The sequence below is a fragment of the Streptopelia decaocto genome (assembly GCF_964273445.1).
Source record: "Streptopelia decaocto genome assembly, chromosome: 7".
Classification (NCBI taxonomy): Eukaryota; Metazoa; Chordata; class Aves; order Columbiformes; family Columbidae; genus Streptopelia; species Streptopelia decaocto.
In genome coordinates this window covers 38896044-38916202 of record NC_138661.1, presented here as the reverse complement: position 1 = coordinate 38916202, position 20159 = coordinate 38896044, and the positions used below count along the sequence as shown (strand labels likewise).

At 48.4% G+C, this 20159-nt stretch overlaps 1 protein-coding gene across 1 annotated transcript in view; it reads right to left on the bottom strand.

The window, feature by feature from the left end:
* The window catches only part of PAPLN (papilin, proteoglycan like sulfated glycoprotein), a gene marked incomplete at its 5' end in the record, with an annotated part of 44666 nt that overhangs the window by 4355 nt on the left and 20152 nt on the right, over nucleotides 1–20159 (bottom strand). The window contains 18 exons of the mRNA XM_082059176.1: nucleotides 131–306; nucleotides 1613–1721; nucleotides 2299–2426; nucleotides 3084–3221; nucleotides 4646–4784; nucleotides 5720–5844; nucleotides 6671–6808; nucleotides 7566–8217; nucleotides 9428–9557; nucleotides 10250–10367; nucleotides 10497–10785; nucleotides 11320–11406; nucleotides 12010–12166; nucleotides 13469–13645; nucleotides 15379–15586; nucleotides 18087–18152; nucleotides 18854–18980; nucleotides 19978–20101. Of these exons, the coding sequence (XP_081915302.1) occupies nucleotides 131–306; nucleotides 1613–1721; nucleotides 2299–2426; nucleotides 3084–3221; nucleotides 4646–4784; nucleotides 5720–5844; nucleotides 6671–6808; nucleotides 7566–8217; nucleotides 9428–9557; nucleotides 10250–10367; nucleotides 10497–10785; nucleotides 11320–11406; nucleotides 12010–12166; nucleotides 13469–13645; nucleotides 15379–15586; nucleotides 18087–18152; nucleotides 18854–18980; nucleotides 19978–20101 (3088 nt within the window). The remainder of the gene's footprint in view (nucleotides 1–130; nucleotides 307–1612; nucleotides 1722–2298; nucleotides 2427–3083; nucleotides 3222–4645; nucleotides 4785–5719; nucleotides 5845–6670; nucleotides 6809–7565; nucleotides 8218–9427; nucleotides 9558–10249; nucleotides 10368–10496; nucleotides 10786–11319; nucleotides 11407–12009; nucleotides 12167–13468; nucleotides 13646–15378; nucleotides 15587–18086; nucleotides 18153–18853; nucleotides 18981–19977; nucleotides 20102–20159) is intronic.

Genomic DNA, 20159 nt, shown 5'->3' with positions numbered 1-20159 from the left:
AGCTCCTCAGGCAGCACAACCAGAGAGTCCGAGGTCAGTGGTGGATGGGCACAGGCGATGCACAGATTTACAACAGTGGCCAACAGGCCAGCATGATGCTGGGGAAGCAGGGAGGACAGGTTGTACTCACTGCTAGGCCTGCTCCTCAGCACTTTCACCTCCGTGCTGGCACTGACGGAGTTGCTGCTGCTGTAGGCACTGCATGTGTAGGATCCCTCATCAGCCTCTTGAACGTTGCTTATGATCAGGCTTCCATCCTGGGACAAGTGGATGTGGTGACCATCTGCCCGCATAGGGACTCCATTCCTGTGGCGAAAAAATTTTGTATCATCACCATTCCCACCCATGGGGGCTAAAGGATCTCCCTGTGCTCTTTGGAAGGGGTGAATTTTTACAAATTCAGCGGGAAGGAAGAAGAGATCTTTGGTCGTGACCTGGCTCTACAACTGGGTAGTAACACGAGCCTAAGTGAGTCTGCATCCGTCAGCCCGCTGTCTGTGTGGGAGGTAGCTAGCTGTTTGCTCGGTATAAAGACATTGCCCTTTCTACTATTACACATTTTTGAGGTTTGAGGAACTACGAGAAAATCCAGGGTGCCTTTCCGTCTCTCCAGTTTGTGGTCTGGCAGTGCTTATTAGGCTGGCATTGATCGCAGCCAGATTGCTTGAGGACCATATGGGGTAGTGAGCAATGTGCCCTCTTTCCTCTCCCTTAAAAGTGTATTTAAAAAAAAAATGTTTAAAATACCAGCAAGATTGTGTCTGTTCCTGCTGATATTCTCTGTGCCCAACAGGAAAACTGCCTGAATTATGAGCTCCTAGTTATCAAGGAAATGACATTTGTTTCAGTGAAAAGGGTTTCATTCAGACTCTGAAACTTACATCATTTTGTTAACTGAAATACCAAACTTACACATGGAAGAAAAGCTCTCTTTGTCAGATGGCCCACTTCAGTCCTAACCCTTGGAGTAGAGGGATTTAAACAATTAGCAATCCGTCTCTCTGGATCCTTTGAAAGACGGCTCCAAAACAGAACTGATTATTTTCAAAAAGGGAAAAAAACCTGCCCCCAAACACTTGCACAGGTTCAGAATTTCACTGTAGACCATCAAGAGAAGAGGACATGGCTTTACCTTCATTAAAACACTTTCAATTCTCCTTTACTCACACTTGAGAGTAGAGGCAGAGAACTGTTGCAGCAGGAAGCTCGGAGAAGAGCTGCTGTTATGGTAGGGGCTAAAATGTTTGTTAGGGTTAGGCAGAGAGAGTTTTGTAAAGACCAACTGAAGATCTTCCTCCGGTTACTCACTTCTAGTTTTTGCTATTGTAATGTATGTCACTAGCTTTCCAACGTGGAGCCATTCCAAACTCCATGAAATCTTAGGCTAAAGTCTGTTTTCCTCTTTATTTGGCTGGAACATGAACTTGGAGACCACTACACCCCACAGGGATCTTGCCCAGGATTTTTAGGGTAACAGGTAAGTTGATCAGGAAAGGGCAGGTGATGCTGAGGCTGAGAACTCACTCTCTTACCTGGCAGGCATCCTGCATTGTTATTTGGAGGGTAAGGAGGTTCAGGAAGAGAAGGCAAGTTCTGTTTCACTTTAGCTCACCTGGACCACCTTATATTCACATTGTTGCCAGTCACTGTACAATGAAGCTGAGCAGTCCCTCCCTCAGGTACTGTGATGCTCGGAAGAAGACCAGTGATCCTCAGCTCTCCTAAACCAGAAGGGAAATCATCACTAGCAGGACAATGCCATGCTGCCCTGGCAGCAGGAGCATTCCCTAATGGGAAAAGTCCAATGTACGCTATGATGAGCTACGAGCCATTAGGCCTTGAAACAGCATGTTTGGAGCTATGATGCTCTTGCTATGGGGAAAGTGGATTTCCTAAGTAATTTGGCCCAAGCAAGGGCAAGTAGAAGAGGCCTCAAAGAGCTTTTTCCTCAGGTACCTCACGTGCACAGAAGAACCACCTCCTTAGTTCCTCTTGCTCCTATATCCATTCCACACCAGTGTCCCAGGAACAAGGCCCTGAAAGTCACTCTTACTGCTCTATTAGCCCCTCTACCCAGCTACCCGGAGCACCACGATCTACTAGACACACACAGATTACCCTTGGGTAAAACAACCCACTCTTCCCTTGTCCTCACGCTGCCTGTTGAATGTCAGGTGTGAAGCCAGGAGTCATGGCCAGAGAAGAAACCCACACTGCCCAGCCCCCCCTGTTTCCTGCTTGTGTGCACACACGTGTGTGCATACGGACATGCTACGCATGCATCCACCCATCCAGTACCTAGAGGTCGGAACAGGACCTGGCGCTGGTCCCGGTCACGTCCATTGGAGGCAACGCAGGTAAAGAAGCCAACATCTTCAGAGCTGACTCGGCTGATCACCAGGGCCCCATCTGACTGCTGCCTGTGTCTGGGGAACAAAACCAGAAAGCCCCTCAACCTGTGCTTAGGTCAGGGTGGGACTCCAGCTACCAGAGCTGAAGCTGAGCCTCGTGCACAACTTTATAGTAATGCTGAGCAAAGGTTTAGCAACAGCTCAGTTCAACCTGTAATGCAACTCCTGGTCCTCAAATCCCAGTACAACTGCTGAAGACTCTGGAAAAACTCACTGCTAGAGCAGGCTGTAGGAGCAGAGGGTGAGGGGAGCTGCAGAGAACAGCTCTAGGAGCTGTGGAAGTTCACTGCAGGCACCTGCTCTCTCTCTTTGCTTTGAACCTCTGCCCTGGCTCACAGACCAGCCAGATTTTGGCAAGTTTGCTTGCCATGTGTCCTCTTTTTGCTGATCTTGTGGATGAACTAGTTCCAGCTTTGGCTCACTTGTAGACCCTGTATCACAGCTGTTCACTGGAGGGTGCCATGTTCAGGCTTTGATCTATGAGCGAGGCTGGGACAGTTGGGCCCATACTGTCTGGCCCTAAACAGAAGAAGATGCCCAGCCCAAAGCAAGACAGGTCACAGCTGCATGGCCAGCAGTTCCATTCCCTCAGAGAGGAGAGACAAGGCGAGGAGGCAGCTCTCCTCCACATGAACCTGCTTGTGAGGATGGTGGGGCCACCAGGGATCTCACCTAGGAGAGGAGAGGGGCTGCCCGTCTTTCTGCCACTCAATGGTGAGAGCCGGCGATGCTTCCACAGCGCAGGGCAGTCTGACTCTGTCCCCGACGTTGGCCTCCACTACTGAGGGCTCGCTCTTATCCATCCTCAATCTGCAAAACCCACAAGCACAGCAAAAGATGCAGAAACTTCTTCCTTCAACATTTGATCTTCAACACAAGGCTTTTTTAATCACACACCGTATTTTTGGCTTCCAAAGGGAAAGGGTAGTTTCCACAATTCTGCCAGGGCTCTGGACCTTGCCATTACCAACATTCACTGACAACATTCAGAAAAGAGCAGCCTCCATCAGCTCCTGCTCCAGTTCAGCACAGCTTGGTGCTGCACTCCCACCAGCCAGCTTAACCCTTTAGAGGCAGCAACCCTGTTTCTTATGGCATCCCTCTGGATCACAGCCTAGGAAGTGTTAACAACATGAGCACACAGCAAACAGTACAAAGTCCTCAACAGGGCACCAAGCACACTTTCCCCAAGGTGCTTCTCTGGCACACAAAAACAAACAAATATTTTTGGGGGATGTGAAAAGCCCATTTCAATCACGCAAAGCCCAGGAGTTGGCCAGCCTCTTCATGTGGCAGAAAAGATGAGGTCAGGCTCTCACACCACTCATCTCTTCATGTGCTTTGCTTTCCTATAAGTACAGCTAAATACCACTTTACAAGGGAACTAAACCCTGATGTTCTCAGAGTGTAATAGAACATCATCTTCCTCACCCTCATTCTCTGACCTGATTTCTTGATCCCAAAAAAAACAAAACCAAAGAGCCTTAATTCAATGTTTTTAATTCAATGAGTCACTTCTTTCTGCTTTCAGGCAGAAGCAGCTGAGGAGGTTGTTAGGGAGTTCAGCCAATTGGCTAGGCTTTATGTTGTAAACTCAAAAGAAGGGAGAGATCAGATCATGGTCCCATTTAACTGGAAGCCCCAACATGCTTCATTTAAGGCAAAAATAACTTGTATGCTTTTATTTCTGTGGGGCCTAGAAGCACCAAAATAACAGGCAAGAAGCTACGAAATACGCCACCCAGTACGTGAGGAGAGTTTTGAGTCAAACTGGTTTGTTTACAAAATATTTAAAATAAATGGGTGGGGGCTAAAGTAACTGGAGCTTTTTTTAATATACTACATATTCCTAGTTTGTGCTAGTTAAACAGCTCCTATTTGCTTTTTTATAGAACAGGTTTCTTTTTCTGCTTACACTAACTTGAACATCTAAGGATACTGCTCCTGGTATTTCTACTTTCTTTTGAACATAGTTCCTTTGCTGTCAGCCTCCCTGCGCACCTTTGCTCAGAATATGCTTCTCTCAAGAGACCCTCAGGAAGGACAGAAGACAGCTTGCGACTGGGATTTTCTCCCGCTCCTGTTGTCAGCAGTTCAGCACTGCTTGCTTCCCAACCGTGCCCCAGAGCAGCTGACCCAAGACCTTTCCAATCTTCAGCTTTTCTACATGAAGAGATGCCATATGGTTCATCAGCTGGGCATGGTGGACAAACTGTTGCTGTACGTGAACTTACCTGTATGTGAATTGCTGATGCATAGAGGAACCGGCTGCCTGCGCAGCCTTCCCGCCTCTGGAGAGCTCACGATGCTGCTGATTTTCCTTGTGAAGGACCTGACCTCTCTCGCCCTCTGCCAGAACAGCATTCTGGTACTCTATTCAAAATAAAATGCCATATGTGAATGAAAGGACACTTCTTGTTGTGGCCTCTTGCGTAGGGTTTCTATGAGCTTGGGAGAGCTTGCTGAACTGGAGCCAAAGAGCCCTTCAGCCATCTGTTTTCTGGCTGACTAGTGCAGTAAGCCTGCGTTGTCTGCTAATGAGAGTCACAGACCTGCAGGCAAGCAATTTCAGACTCCTTTCTCTCCTCTGTCAGTGAACATGTTGCAGCATCCCTTCGGCCACAATGCCTTCTGCCCCATGTGCCATTGCTGCAACAAAGCACACTTCAGAGATTGAAGGCTACAGGGTGCCTTGCTGGCCCGTCTTTTGAGACTAGTCTTTCATATTTGTATGGTTTTGTTTCTTAAATAAGGCACGTTTTTCACAACAGGGAATCGTTTGTTACCCAGGAGGACCTGTTTGGGCAAAACACATAACATAAATGTACCAGCACAGAGAGCTATGGCAGACAGGTCGCATTACAGTGTGAGATGGAGAGTCCAGGAAACTGCAGAAAACCCTTTTCTGGAGTCTCATGTCTGGGATCAGGAGGCAGCTGATGAGTCTCAGGGAGGAAGGTGTGCTCACTGTGCTGGAAATGGGGCAGGTTACAGGCAAGCCACAACTCCAGTTATGGGGTGGCTTCTGCAGGAGAAGAAGTGCTTTAGGGCTAAGGATTTTTCAATAGGCAATCTCAAAAGAAGCTTTGCTGCCTCCACACTGCCTCTTGGCACCCCTATAGCGGAGAAGACCGACTGCTTTGCCTGGCTCTTGGGACATCCCGGCCATAGAGTGAAGGAACGCTGCTGGCACAGTGTGGCAGCAGAGGAAGTTTGTTCCCACAGCCGGCTTTGTGGCTCCCGTTGTCAACAACTGTCAACAAGGAGCCCTGAGCTACCTCTTTGGTCTTAAGTGGAAGGTAAGTCACCTATGATCTGTAACTGAATCTGTCGTCTCTCTGTCCTCCCGTCAGAAATGATACATGTGTAAGTCCCGGCATCCTCCGGTTTGACATGGCTGATCACTAAGGAGCTGTCGGAGCGGTAGGTGTGCCTGCGAGAGGAGCAAGGATGAGAAGGATGAATGGCCTCTGTTTGGCCAGCATGTAGTGCCCTCCCCAGCTCAGAAAAAATCCAAAGCCCTGTTGACCACACAGGGGTCACAGACAGGGAAAATAACTGCGGGAGAAAGCAGGCCAGGAACAAAGAGAAAACTGAGGTGGGAAAACAGGGAACTGCTTTCAGCAAACCTCTCCCGTCTGGAGGCAAACTGCCCTTCCAGGCAGGAGCGTGAGTCCCAGCAGTCATCTGCAAACAGAAAAGCATGACTGGGCCCTTCTTAACTGTGATTTTTCACAACATAAAGTGACCGTCTGGCTCCAAACTGTTGCTGGAAAAAGACCTCCCAGGAAAAACAGACTTTAAAAGTAGTTTAAAAAAAATATATATATATCTTGGATGTGACTGCCAGAAACTTTCAGCCAGAGGAACTCTGAGTTATTTGGCTACAAGCTTCACCTGGACTACTGACTTAGTGCTGCCTTACGATGAATCCAATAGAGAGAACGTTTTTCTGTATCACTACATCTGTCGTCTGTCAGCTTCCACCTGTGCCTTGTTATGGGACAGCACTTGTTGTGCTCCGTAACACCAGCCAACGCCTCAATATTATTGCAGGCTGTATATGTTTCTGCTGTGGACACACCAGGGGAACAGTTCATGCTCTTAGTGAACACATGGGCTTGTTTAATTATTTATTTATATATTTATTTATTTTTTAAAAATGTTAACACCAAGATTACAAAGAAAGCAGGCAAGCATATTGGGCCCTCCGCCCAGCAAGGAGCTCATCTGCTCTACAATGAAGGGGCTGAGCTCACCTGTCAGAAGAGACTGGTTGGCTGTCCTTCATCCACTCCACTCTGGAGAAGGGGGACATGCCTGTCTTGCAGACCAGCTGGACGTTTTGTCCCACGACTGCTGTCACAAGAAAGGGCTTGGCTTCCTCTAGGATGGTTCTGAAAGAGAAAGCCATTCCGCTGACATCTCTGTTGCCTTCCTCTCCTCTGGGTCCTCTAATGTGGCTCTGGATGAGTCACAACCACAGGACAAAGCAGGACTGGCTGCCTATTCAGCTCTGAGCAGATGCAACACATGGGGAGCCCTTTCCTACAAAGCAAAGGCTGCTCTGGACAGAATGAATGCTCCAGGAAGAGAGAGAGAGAGAGAGTCCTACAACCCCTCTTTTCTGAAGGAACTAGATGTAGCTCAGCACACAGACACAGGTCCAGTGCAAACACACTCATATCTAGCTCTACGCACTCCTGATTTTTGAGGTGACGCTGTCTGGATCCTGACCCAAAAAGTCTTCCCTAGAACAACCCACTGCTGCTCTATGCACTGCTGAGATAAAGGCTCTGAAGTTCAAGAGCCGGCTAAATTTGCTTGTGAGAACAAGCGAAACACCCAGGGATTCTCATTTACAGTGTAAGAATGCCTCCCAAAGACCCCAGGATCCTGCAAGTCTTTTCACAAACCATACTTCCAGTGCCTGTCAGAGAGCAGGGAGAGCGCGAGAAAAGAGAGAGTGGATACTCCAGGACCTGAATAACTTAATTTACCAAAGGGCTACATATATAGTCAATCCCCTGCTGGGTATTCCCAGTTAGCTGGCCCCAGTTGGGGCAACACTTTTACTGCAGAGGAAGCTGTACTGATGCTTCACAATGAGCTGGCAAAACAGGGGACGAAAAAAAACAAATAAAATATCATCACCTGTGCAGAGTCCGTGCTGTGAATGAGTCTGCAGACACCTGGTGCCCAAATCCCTCTGTCATGGAAACACCTGCTCCGAAAGCCTTGTGCCACTGCTGGCCCTCATGTGCTGGCACCTGCTGGGCACTGTTGCTCTGCCTCTGGGAGGGCCCTGGCACTGCTCTTTCCCACCAGTGCCGCTGGTTCAGGCTGTCCCACCTGCTCTGCTGGGTGCCCCAGCGCTGGCTCTCCAGCACACCAGTCCTTGGCAAAGACACTGGCGGCACCTCACTTCTCCAGCTCTCCTGTCTGTGGTTGTCTTGTGTGGGGTGTGAAGCCACATAGGCTCTTCCTTCTTGGCTGTGACTTGCAGACTCTGTCAGGGATGGCTGCTGCGGACCCCGAGCATCCCTGGTATGAGAATGAGAGCCAGTGTGCTGGTGTTGCAGGGCTCCGGTGCCAGAAGAGGGCTGGTGCTCCAGAGGACTGACTGCCGCAGAGTTGTGGCACACTCTCATGCACTCCTCCTCCGAGGCAAAGCTGTTTTTATTGCCGTGACAGCCACCGTACCAAAACCGGTTGCACCTGCCAACAACAGCCACAAAATACCAGCGCGTGGTCCAGTTTGTGCAGGGGCCGTGGGCGCTAGGCAGCAGGCACATGGCAGGATACGCTACCAAAAAGTGCAGAACAGAGGGAAATGTGAGGGTCATGAAGCACAAAGGTCTGGGTGCTTCAAGCCACCTAGCTAGGTGATCTGATGTGCCTCGTGGGCAAAGGGCAGCTGGGACACCTGAGTTTTACACCTGGCTCTGCTTTGAAATTGGGCAGCTTTCTGCCCCAGTTTTGCCACTGGTGGAAGGAGAACCATCCTCAGAGACATTTCTGAATCTAGATACTAGACAGATGCTTTATGACCTTTCCTAGGGAACTGTGAATTTGCAAAGTTAGCTCTGGGGCTTCCTCTCCTGCAAGGGACATGTGGCTGCTGCTTGCACATTTCCAGCCCACAAAGCAGGTGGATTAGACCCAGTTGTGAAGCCTCGTGAACTACAGAACATCCTTTCACACATATGAAGAGGAGCACAGCCCAATGTGCCTACAAACAGCCTTGTGCTCTGAGTCACAGGTATCACAGCCACATGCTGACAAACATGGGATGCAGGGCTCTGACTGAGGGGTCCTTTGCCAAGCTGTGGTTGAGCAGAGAGGATCCAGAGAGCTTTCCCCAGGGCAGCCCCACTGGGCTAACCACCAAGCAATTTCTGTGCTGTGGCAAAAGGGCAAGGCAACACAGCAGCGATGTGTCTGCAGAGGATACAGCTGGAACTAGAGGAGCAGAGATGCTTTTGCCCAGCAGCTCCAGTCCCCTCACAGGACAGCAGGCACTGTATTGAACTCTGCTGGCTGAAAACTTCCATGCAGCCTTGAGCAACACCTCCATCCTTAGCTGTAGCTCTCATTCCACCCCTGTCCATGGGCTGTTTGAAGGCTGAGTATGGCTCTGCTTTCTCAGTGAGGCCATATATCTCCCAAACCCATTTGGAGCACGCCAGGATGCACCAGGGTGTCTACTCAGGGGCAAACATGTCCCCAGAAGTCCTACAGACTGACAGAGACCACATAAACACACTTCTGTCCAACTATCAGCAGAGGACAACAAGAAATTCCGTGGTAGCTGACATAACTAAACCATGTGGCTGCTTTTCTATGCTCCCTCCAAGCTTCCCCCGCCTCAGCCAACAGGCAGAATTTATTTTCAAAGAGATAATTGACTACATTTTACAGAAAGTGGAATCTCTACACGGGAAACTTCCACAGACTACTGGATTCTGTAGGACTCCTCCTACATTTCTAAACCAAAAAGCCAAAGCATCACTTACGGTATTTGGGCCTATTTAGACATCCTTCCCCTTGAGGGCCTGAAGCTGAAGCGATATTGTCAAAACAGCATCCGTACAGGGAACTGCGGCACTCGCCCGAGGGAGGCTGCTGGGACAAGGCTTGGCTTGCCTTAGAGACAGGAATTGAAAGCCAGAAGTTATCATGCACACATGAGGACAGTAGCACATGCAAGGCACCGTGTCCAAGCTGTCGGCTGCAGGAGGCCAGCTGTTAGAGGAACCACTATGTGGTCTTTTTGCCTCCTAGAGGCTTTCATGCTGGGAAGGGGTGGGAAACTGGGCTGTCAGTGATGGAGCCAGGGCTGCACTTCTCTGCAAGACAGACCTCACCAGCCAAGCAGCAGGCTGTTTTTTTCAGCTGGCCCCACTAAGTACCCCAGGCTATGAGGCAAATTACCTCCTGACTAATTTGCCCTCAACTGATCTGCAGAGTTGACAAAGGCAATAAAGAGGGGCCATGTTTTTCCCATTTTTTCTCCTAGAAATTGGTTGGCAAATTTCTGACCGACGGAAATTTGGTTACTCAGGATTATTCAATCAGTTCTACGTGGGATGCTCTTCTACCTCTTGGACATCTCCCAGCCACCCACTCTGTCCCTGGCTTAGACGATCACAGGTGGATGCCCCAGATCGACCAGGAGCAAAGTAGGCCAAAGGGCTGATGCCATGCCTGGAGTATTGGTTCTCCAGTTTTACAGGCAGAGATGAAGTACAACAGAAACCCACAACCTGAGTCACCAGGGTCAAATCTGAATCTTTGTATCTGACAAATGGCTAGAACACAGAGGGTCTTGTACTTACTATTGGAGCAGCTGCAGTGGGCTGATTTCTGCTTACTTGAACATCACGGTAATATTGTGGGCATCCCATGTTGTTTGGACCCCGGGCAGCTGATACTCCATCAGGACAGCATCCATACCTATGGGCAGAGGCAGAAGGGCTGCAGCAATACCTGACCTGCCTGGCTCAACAGGCACAGGCTGTGAGTTTCAGCCAGCCCCCAGGAAAGGCAATGCCTCCCTGCTCAGGCCTATCTACTCCCAGCTACCTGTTTCGGTGACAAATGTTGAAGGGGCAACCTCTCCCCAGAGGGCCTGAAGCCGGAGTGTGTCCATCTGGGCAGCAGCCGTGTGGGCTCTGGTGACAGTCCTGGGAGCCGGTCCCAGCAGCGCGGTCCTGAGAGGAGCTGAGCTGATGGGAACCCGATGAGCGTGACAAGGACTCCCAGCGAACAGGCAACAAGTTGATGCCATGGTCCTGGCTGGGTGGAGTGTGGTGATTCCCAGAAGTACTATGGATTGTGGAGCTCCCAGGGAGCATCCTTTCATCACCAGAATCTGTGGAGAGAACTCCTATAAGCATGCAGGTTAGCATCAAAATCTGGTCAGTTTTCCTCACTTCCACCTGCTTATGGCTAACACAGCAGGCTTTTCCATATCAGGATTTCACCTGAATGTGTCTTCTGGTCCACTCTTCTGGATTCAGTTGTGCTGAGGTTCTTTTGCTCACTGCCCTGATCATTCTTCCTGTTGTCCCATGACAAACGACCTGCCACGTTACTGTGGTACCCTCACATGATCCTTTCTTCTTCCTATGGGCTTTGGGCAGCATTTGCATTTCTCTCAGCCAGCACTTAAGACATGCTGCCAGAGCCTGGGATCTATACACTGTACAGTCTCTTCTGCATCAACAGATTCAAATACTGCTCACTGTTGTGTAAAAGAATCTACACTTTGTCCCTGGCTCCACAGATTTCTAGAAGCCCACGAAATATATGAGAGAGATAAAGAAAAAGAGGAATTTTTCCCTTACCACACTCTGTTTCAAGTCTACCATCACCAAAAACCAAAACTAACCAAACTCTTCCAAACCTGTGGCAGGGTTCTTTGGGTTGTAACGTGTCAGCAAGGACTGGCGAGCGACATCATATCCCATAGTGTCCTGCATACTGGGGACCTCTGCAAAGAGAGACATACACAAAAAAAGGTGCAGTCAGTCCAGCTCTGTGTTCTAATAATTGCAAATGCACCCAACAGACTAAAGGTGATGAAAATGCTTCTTTTCTCCTGGAACAGCTGATGAGCAGCAATTGGATTCGACTGGATTTCTAGGACAACAGCCTGCAACAGGCAGGCTGACAAAAGTCAGCATTTCAACTCTGACATGAAGACTAGACACAGACAGCAAACGAAATCTTCTGAGCTGGTCCACAGAGGGATGAGAGCTGGCTCTAATTTTTGGTTACCGAGCCTGCACAGATTGCTATCCTTTGTGATGGGGAGTGCAGAGGGCAGTCTGTAGCATGGACTGGGACGGAGCCATCACCCAGTACTGAATTCAAAATGAACACATACCAATGTTGTTCTCAAGCCTGTTACATACATTTCAAACAGCACAGGTACTGGTGCTCTGAAGATGCCATGGTTATGTGCATAAAAGATAAACACAGAGGATGGAGACAGGCAGGTAAGAAGCTGAGAACAGCTAGTGCAGAGCTGGGAATTTCTACTCCTAAACAAAAGCATCTTAGGAAAAGCTAGGTGTGCAGCAACACCACTCACGCTGTGGCACGTAGCAGGGCTGCATGTTGCAGCTGCCCAGGGTGGCTGGTTTCTGTGGCTGGATGGCTTTGCACGTCTCAGGACTGTAGAATTTGGAGTCACCGTCAGCGCAGATGACTTGGCGTGTCCGGATGCCTGAATTGCAGCTCTTCGAACACTTGGGCACAGAGAAAAGGCAGGTGAGCAGGCAACAGAGGCCGAATGCAGAAACCCCACAGGCCAGAAGCATGGAAGAGCTGCATGATTAGCTGCAGGCTCAGCACAGCTTCCTCCACCAAGACAAAGCAAACAATACTTCATCTGGATTAATCTGGACAATTAGAAAACCGTACTTTAAACCATTTTGCCAAATGTTGCACCTAGCCCTGAAGCATTAGGCTCTGAGCCATGATCAGCCTCTAACATCAAGGTGAGCTGCTGTTACCCACAGTGGTGTGTCAGGGAGCTGGAGTCAATGGTTTCAGCCTGGCCTGAAGACATCTCAATACTATGGGGATCCACCAGCTGCAAGAGCGGCAGTTTTAAACTATGCACTCAAAACCAACAGTTTGCAATGGGAAAGCAAACTGGTGGCTTTCTTTAAGCAGCTAACTGGAGTTCCTCTCACTGGAAGCTGTGGATGAGGAGGGACCAAGGAGCAGCAGCTCAGGGGAGGAGAGAGGAGGCCGGTCTCTGTGTAACCTACCTGCTCATGGGCAAGCTTTACAAACACTGGGAGAGTATTTCTCTCTCTTACTCAGATGTAGGTAGGAACCCTATCAGAAAGCCACAGGCCAAGAAAGATCAATTTAAGGTATGCAGCTTCTTTAGCTGTTATTAAAACTTGGCCCACATCTCATGAAGAACCAGATGTAACATGTTTTAACTCAGAACAAGCTGGTCTGGTTAGCACAGAAGGGAAAATGTGTTTGAAAGTCACCTGGTGCATTTGATCTACCACTACCTTATCCCCCTGGCACTTTTCCCAGGTTGAACACAGTCTGTCTCCCTCCACAAAGGCAAGACTAATCCAGCTGAAGCACAGTTTATCTGAACAATTATAAAAATGTACTTTAAACCATATCATCAAACACAACGACCAGTCCTGAAGCCTGGAGCTCTGAGCCATACTCAGCCAGAGAGTTGTTGTGTTATTCATAGCGATGCAGCGAACAATTGGGAATAAGCAGCAAGAGTGGATTGTTTCAGCTTATTGGCTGCATTTTGCCACTGCCACTGAAACTATAATCCCCCCCTCAGAAGGATTTATTTTTGTAGCAGCTGCACACAAAGCAGGCAGCAGATTAACTGGAGCATCACTAGTGCCAGTTACAGTGCAACTGTGAGCTGAGGGATGGGTAATGAAGCAGTACATGCTGCCAGCCCCAGCCAATGTGCAGGCTGCACAGATCAAAGCTGGCTTGCAACGAGCACAGCAATATAATCAGTTATTTCCGGACTATGAAAGCAGGATGCTCACCAGGCCCCAGTCTCCAACGTGCCAGCCAATTTCCTGGATGCAGTTCTCCTTAAGGCAGGGCTGGGTGGCCGATGGCTTTGGCTCCATGAGGCAGGCGAAGTCCTGAGCCTGAGAGCCCTGCTGAGTTCTGCAGGTCACCGTCCGGGTCTGAACCCCTTCCCCACAGCTGGCTGAGCACTGCAGAAAGGGGCCCAAAAAATTACAAGGAAGCACCTGGTTTCCACTTGCATTTCTAGGCTGTGCTCCCTAACATTAGGACAGAGCACCACTTTGAGATTTCCTAAAACAACCAATCATCGTCAAAATCAGCTTCTGGGATGGGAGTTAGCAGAGTGGTTGTTTATGCTGTAGAAGAAACTATTAAGGCATGGCAGATAGGGTCTGGGAGATCTGGAGCTCACTGGATGATTTTGGCATAGTCATATAATTTCTCTTGATCTCTACCAAAGAAGACATGGAGAATGATTTTGGAAAAACATCAATACTGCAGAATATATTGATAACAATAAATGGCAGGAAATACCTGGAACCTCACTCCAATTTAAAATGAGCTCAAGGTAAAGAATTCAAGAGAAGAGAAAAAGATTTGGTTCTTGTATTTCTCATGTCTTCTGTCTGAAGACCTTGTGCTCCATTTTTACAATGTGAAGCTGTGACACAATTTCTATACTAGTAACTGGTTTGTGATGTTTTCAATGCCTTCTTAAATTCACAGTGGTGGTTCCTGGAATTCCTGGAATCCAGCCTACTTCTCCATGAATTAGCAAGGTCTCTTACAGAGAGCATTAACTTGGGGACAGTCTGAATTACTTTAGATGAGCTTCCCAGCTGAGTTTCAGCCACTCATTTACTAGAGTGAACTTTTATCTCTGTCTCAGAGATAAAACACAGTCGCTTTTGAGAACCCCAGAATGAATCACATAGGAATCAGTTTGTAAGAACAGGACACTTGGTGCCTCCCCAAACAGTGCTCTTACTCCACGACCCTGAAGTCATATCTCATGAGCGGGGAAAAAACAAAACAAAACAAGATTTTACAGTCTAGGTTATCATGCCTCTAAGTTACATTTTATGTTGTTGCACCAAAGTACCACCACAAGATTGTAAATCAAATATTGCAAGCACGTATGTACTTCTTTTAAAAGAGGGAAATTCACTTGTGCTTTAGAGACTGAGTAGACACTACCTTTACTTTCTAAGCCCCTGGAACATAAGATGCCTTCTAAACTCCTGGCTGGCAGCACTGAGCACATATAGTTTGAATGGTTTCCTTTCCTGAAGATAAAAATGCACACAGGCATCAAAAATGCACCACACAGTTGTGTTTGGAGAAGCCCTTGCACTGACACAGCCAACAGCAGGTCACCAGTATCTTGCTTACCAAATGCTGTGGTTTTAGTGCTGCTGGCCAGGGCTAGAAACGCTGAGGCAGTGATATGCATGTAATTAAACAGCACAGGCAGGAGCCACGAGCTCCTGTTTTACAGAGCAGGGTGTGTTGCTGCACATCACCCGCTGACGGACAGCAGCTCTCATGCCCGTCCTCTGACTTCACCAGGCCTGGCTCAGAAACTTGGCCAGGATCTGGTGGATCTGAAAAAAGTACAGGAGTGGGGTAAGGACTGAAGGACCAGAGAAGAAAGAACATGCAATGAGAGGAACAGAGGTGCAGGGGTACGCACATTTTTGAAGAACAAGGATGTGTTTAATAGGAGGGCACAGCTGCTAGCTAGCTGGAGGACTTGTTCGGAGGACTGCAGGGACAAATCCGGTACCTCTGCATACTACATATCTAGGGACACACACCTTTTACAGTCCCAGAAAAGGAGTCTGGCTCTTTATTCCAAAGCTTTGACATATTCTCCTTCAATAAATGCGAAGAGGCAGTTGGCTCTCACCCACAAACTCACCTCCGACCATGGCCCCGTGCTCCAGGTCGCACACTGTCGCACGTTGCAGGGCTGGCTGCTGCGCGGCTGCTGGGCAAAGACCATGCACTCAGCGTCATCCACCACCCCTTGGGAGCTCTGACCGTCAAACACCACGCAGTAAACAGAGCGAGTCTGGGTGCCCCCACCACAGGTAGCTGAGCAGGGTCCCCACTCCCCTGTTTTCCACCTGCAGGTCACAGAATCAAGCAAACAAATAAAAGTCCAGCTAAACACTCCAGAGGCACAAGGGAGGTCAGTGCTGTATCCCCTTTGTAATCAGGCAGGGAAAACATCCTTTTGCAGAGTAGAGTTAGAGGTGAGTTCCAATTTGATCAAGCGCTGCCCAGCATTACTGGCAATGCAGAGCAGGAGTCCCACTACAGAGAGAAATCCCCAATTATGCAACATTTGTTACACTGGAAGTGCAGAGCTCTTCCAGAGGGGGAAGATGTTTCGCCATGGCTTTTGGTCTCTTGATATCTGCAAAAATGTCATGCCTGAATGGAACACTGAAGAAAAAAAAAAATAAAGGAAGAAGAAAAAAGAAAAACTATTCAGATCAGATAGAAGAAAAATAACACACACCGGCCATCCGGAAGGACCTGGACAAGCTCAAGAAGTGGGCCCATGCGAATCTTATGAGGTTCAACAAGGCCAAGTGCAAAGGTTCTGTACCTGGGTTGGGGCAACCCCCAGTATCAACACAGGCTGCGGGATGAAGGGATTGAGAGCAGTCCTGCCAAGAAGGACTTGGGGGTACTGGTGGATGAAAGACTGGACATGAGCCAGCAATGTGCACTTGCAGCCCAGAAGGCCAATCGTATCTTGGGCTGCATCAAAAGGAGCATGGCCAGCAGGTGGAGGGAAGTGATTCTGCCCCTCTGCTCCGCTCTGGTGAGACCCCACCTGGAGTCCTGTGTCCAGCTCTGGAGCCCTCAGCACAGGAAAGACATGGACCTGTTGGAGAGGGGCCAGAGGAGGCCACAGAAATGATCAGAGGGCTGGAACAGCTCTGCTGTGAGGACAGACTGAGAGAGTTGGGGTTTTTTGGACTGGAGAAGTCTCCATCCAGGGAGACCTTACTGCAGCCTTTAAGTACTTAAAAGAGGCTTATAAGAAAGAAGGGGACAGACTTTTTAGCATGGGCTGTAGCAATAGGACAAGGGGTAATGCTTTTAAATTAAATGAGGGGAGAATCAGCCTAGACACGGGGAAGACAATTTTTACAGTGAGGGTGGTAAAACACTGGCACAGGTTGCCCAGAGAGGTGGTAGATGCCCCATCCCTGGCAACATTCAAGGCCAGGTTGGACAGTTTTCTGAGCAACCTGATCTAGTTGAAAATGTCCCTGCTCATTGCAGGGGGGTTAGACTAGATGACCTTTAAGGGTCGTCCCTTCCAACTCAAACTATTCTATGATTCTAACCACTCATTACACTACAGGCATTATCAGCAACAGTAAAACCAAGCCAAGACCTCACTCTGCTTGCAAACAATGCTACACGCTCTCAGAGGTGCTTGCTAACCTTTTGTTGACAGCTAGTAGAAAGCTGGTTTATTCCTTCCATTGGCCAAACAGCAGCCCACACAAAAAAGCCCCAAAAACTTTAAGTAGATTTTGTCCTTTGTTTGGTTGCTGAAGCTGTCACAGAAATGATACACCCTTTCTAAAGGAAGGGTGAATGCTCACAAAACAATCTGATGGTTTGGATGCTATAATCCCTGCACTTGTCCACTCCCATGTCTCAGAGCTGCCTGGGTAGCCAGGAACACAGCTTACGTGGCCTGACTTCAGGGACAACATGATGTTCCATTACTGACTCCAGTGTGCTGTGCAGTCTAAAGGCCCTGGTGGTGCAAGAGGAGGATCATGGTGATCTGCTTGTCACCTGCTGCCTCCCCTTGCAGTCAAGTCCCAGCCAGGGCATGAAGGCTGTATCAACTGGATGGCTCACCTACAGCTTTCTTCAATTGTGACCCAAGACATCTTGTCTGACACTTGTTTCATTTGCTTTGTAAGACAATGTCAATCCATAAGGCTGGGACACTCATCAGAGAGCAAAGCATTGCAAGTCCTAAGCTATTAGCAGTTTGCTGAAGGACAATTGTTTCGGTTTTATCTTTTTAATTCTCACACCTCAGTGTACATTTAAGTATTGTATCTGTCACATCCTTGTACTCATCACAGTATACAGGCACTTTTCTTTCTGCTGTAGGGTTCATGCTAAAGAAAGAACAGCTTTTGACGAACTCTGAAGCTTTTGCTATGGCACTCGGGGAGCCTGGCCAATGTTTCAAACTCCAAATCCATCATGCTCTGTTCTCCTTTCTGTTCTTTTATCTTGATACCAAACAAAAACATTCTAGAACATCCCTTCACCTCTCTACCCTGATTCCAGAGAAAAACCAGTTATCAGTATAAGCAGCCAAAAGCTATGAAAAAAACTCATCCCCCTTCTCAGTCCCAAGTTACCAGGAGCATGCACAAGCACCTAAGCAAAGCTGCCAGCCAGCACCCTCCACCATCATTTTCACTGTCAAGAATCAAAAGCAAAGCACCCACTGCTACCACCAGTGTCAAAGAGGAAAGCCCCTAAATCCCCACAGACTTCAGTGGGCAACTAGGTGGAAAGCAGAAGAGAGCAGCTGCCTTCCTGTGCTTTCTGCAGCCTCCTTCTCCTTGTTACCTCTTCATCTGAGAGCTCCGTGCTCCACTGCGACTCCAGGCTTGCGGCAGATAGATGTAAGAAGTCCTTTATACACAGAACACAGGATTTAAAGAGCTTAAAACAAGTAGCTACAGGCTACAGTATTCAGAAATGGTCCCAAGTTGCCAAGTGCCCTCTCACCCACAACAGCACTCTCATAGGCCTCCACTGCACCCACCAGATGCACAGTGAGATACACAGTTAAGGCTCTGGGTGCAGCTCTGGGTGCTCACATAAGAGCCAGGTGAAATCAACTGCAAGGCTATGTCAGCAAGGGACAAGGTGGAAATGGCTGGGTAAAGGGGTCTGAAAATGCTGGAGAACAAAAAGATTCTAGGATCCAGCCCTTTCTAAGAGCAAGGACACTGTGAATGCAGAAATTACATAAAATGACACCAGCTCTGACCCACTCCTCTGTTTTTGCCAGCTCCAGTCGAAAAGAACAAAAACCAAAGAATCTGTTTCTGTCTCCTACATGGACTAGAGGACTGTCTTCCACAATCACATGCTGGAAAGCAAATTTAATTGGTCTATAAAATGAACATATGACATATCAAGCCTTGTGCACACAGAAATGCTCATCACAGTGTTATCAACGTCCTTTGTCTTGGGCTTTCTCTAAGAAGTGAATTTCCTTGGAGAGCACCATGCTGATGGAAAGCAGTAGCGAGAGAGTATTTCTTTCTCTTGGCTCCAAAAGCACCTAAGGAAGAAGTCAGAGTCCAGAAGAGGAAAGGAAATCTTACCTTTTTGTCTGGGGACACATCTGAAGGCCACATGTCCGGTTATTGTCTGGTTGTGGTTTATTCCTGCACATAGAGTCTGGATAGATTTCATTGTCTATGGTACAAAACACCAAGCGTGACTGGAAACCTGAAGGAGAAGGAAGATAATATCTTGGTCAATGCAAGTCATGCAGGACTAGGTTTGAAATGCACTGGTGCTGGCAAGACAAATGTCTAAAGTCATGCCCCAGTCAAGCCGGAAAATTCAGGTGTGGTTCTTGGTCTGTCACTATATGTACAAATGATTCCTCCCAACAGTATGAGTCCATTGGAAGGGCAAGAAAAACAGAATAGTTCCATGTAGCTGAGGAACCATGCATGGTGTGTGCAGTGCACAGCAGAGAGCTGGGGGCCTCCTGCTAAACCCAAAAGGTCAGTCTCGTGAAGACTGGACACTGGATAAAAAACTTGTGACTCTTCTTGCTTCCTACAGGATAAGCATGCTAAGCAAAGACAATATCAGCTCCAACAACCACAATGAGCCAAAAGCTATTGACATGGCCATCAGCACAGAAAATCAGAAGAGGCTGATAGAAACTCTACGTACTTTCAGCTGGAGGTTTGTTGTTGGGTTTTGTTTTGCTTTGTTTTGTTTTTTAGCTTAAAATCCATAACTTCACCCATGGAAGAATTTGCAAACTGAACATGATATGACACCTCAGGAAATCTGACAGTCCCCCTGCAGAGGGGGAATCTTCCAGGTTGTGGTAGCAAGGAACGATGTGACTCAATTATGTAGGCCAGGTCAGCTTGGAGAGGACCCCTCAAGTGGTTGAAAACGCTTGAGAAAGACATAAAGAACTGAAGCAGAACAACATAAAACAAAGGCTACCTATGAAGAGCCTCAACAGATCCTAGTAACAAGTCGTGAAAAATAAGACATGACAAGGCATGGGACACAGTCCTGTTGTGACTCCCCTATGTGACCCTCCTTTGACAAAACTTTAGCTGACCTGCTGTCCTGTGTCATCTTCCAGCAGGAGACTGCTGGGAAGCAGCTGCAGAGGGCAGCACACAGTCACTCTGCCTTCAGGGGATGGACATAAACCCCACACCAGCCCAGAGACCAGCTCCTGTCCCCTTACCTCCTCCACACTCGGAGCTGCATTCACTCCAGGAACCATAGCTCCAGCTGTAACCCGAGGCCTGTCCTTGCACGGGCAGGTAGTACTCATACTGTACCCCTGGGTTTGGCTCCTGGCTGATGAGCTGTGAAAGCATGGGATAAAGTCAGAGAAATGGCAGCAGCTGCACTCTTCCCCTTTGC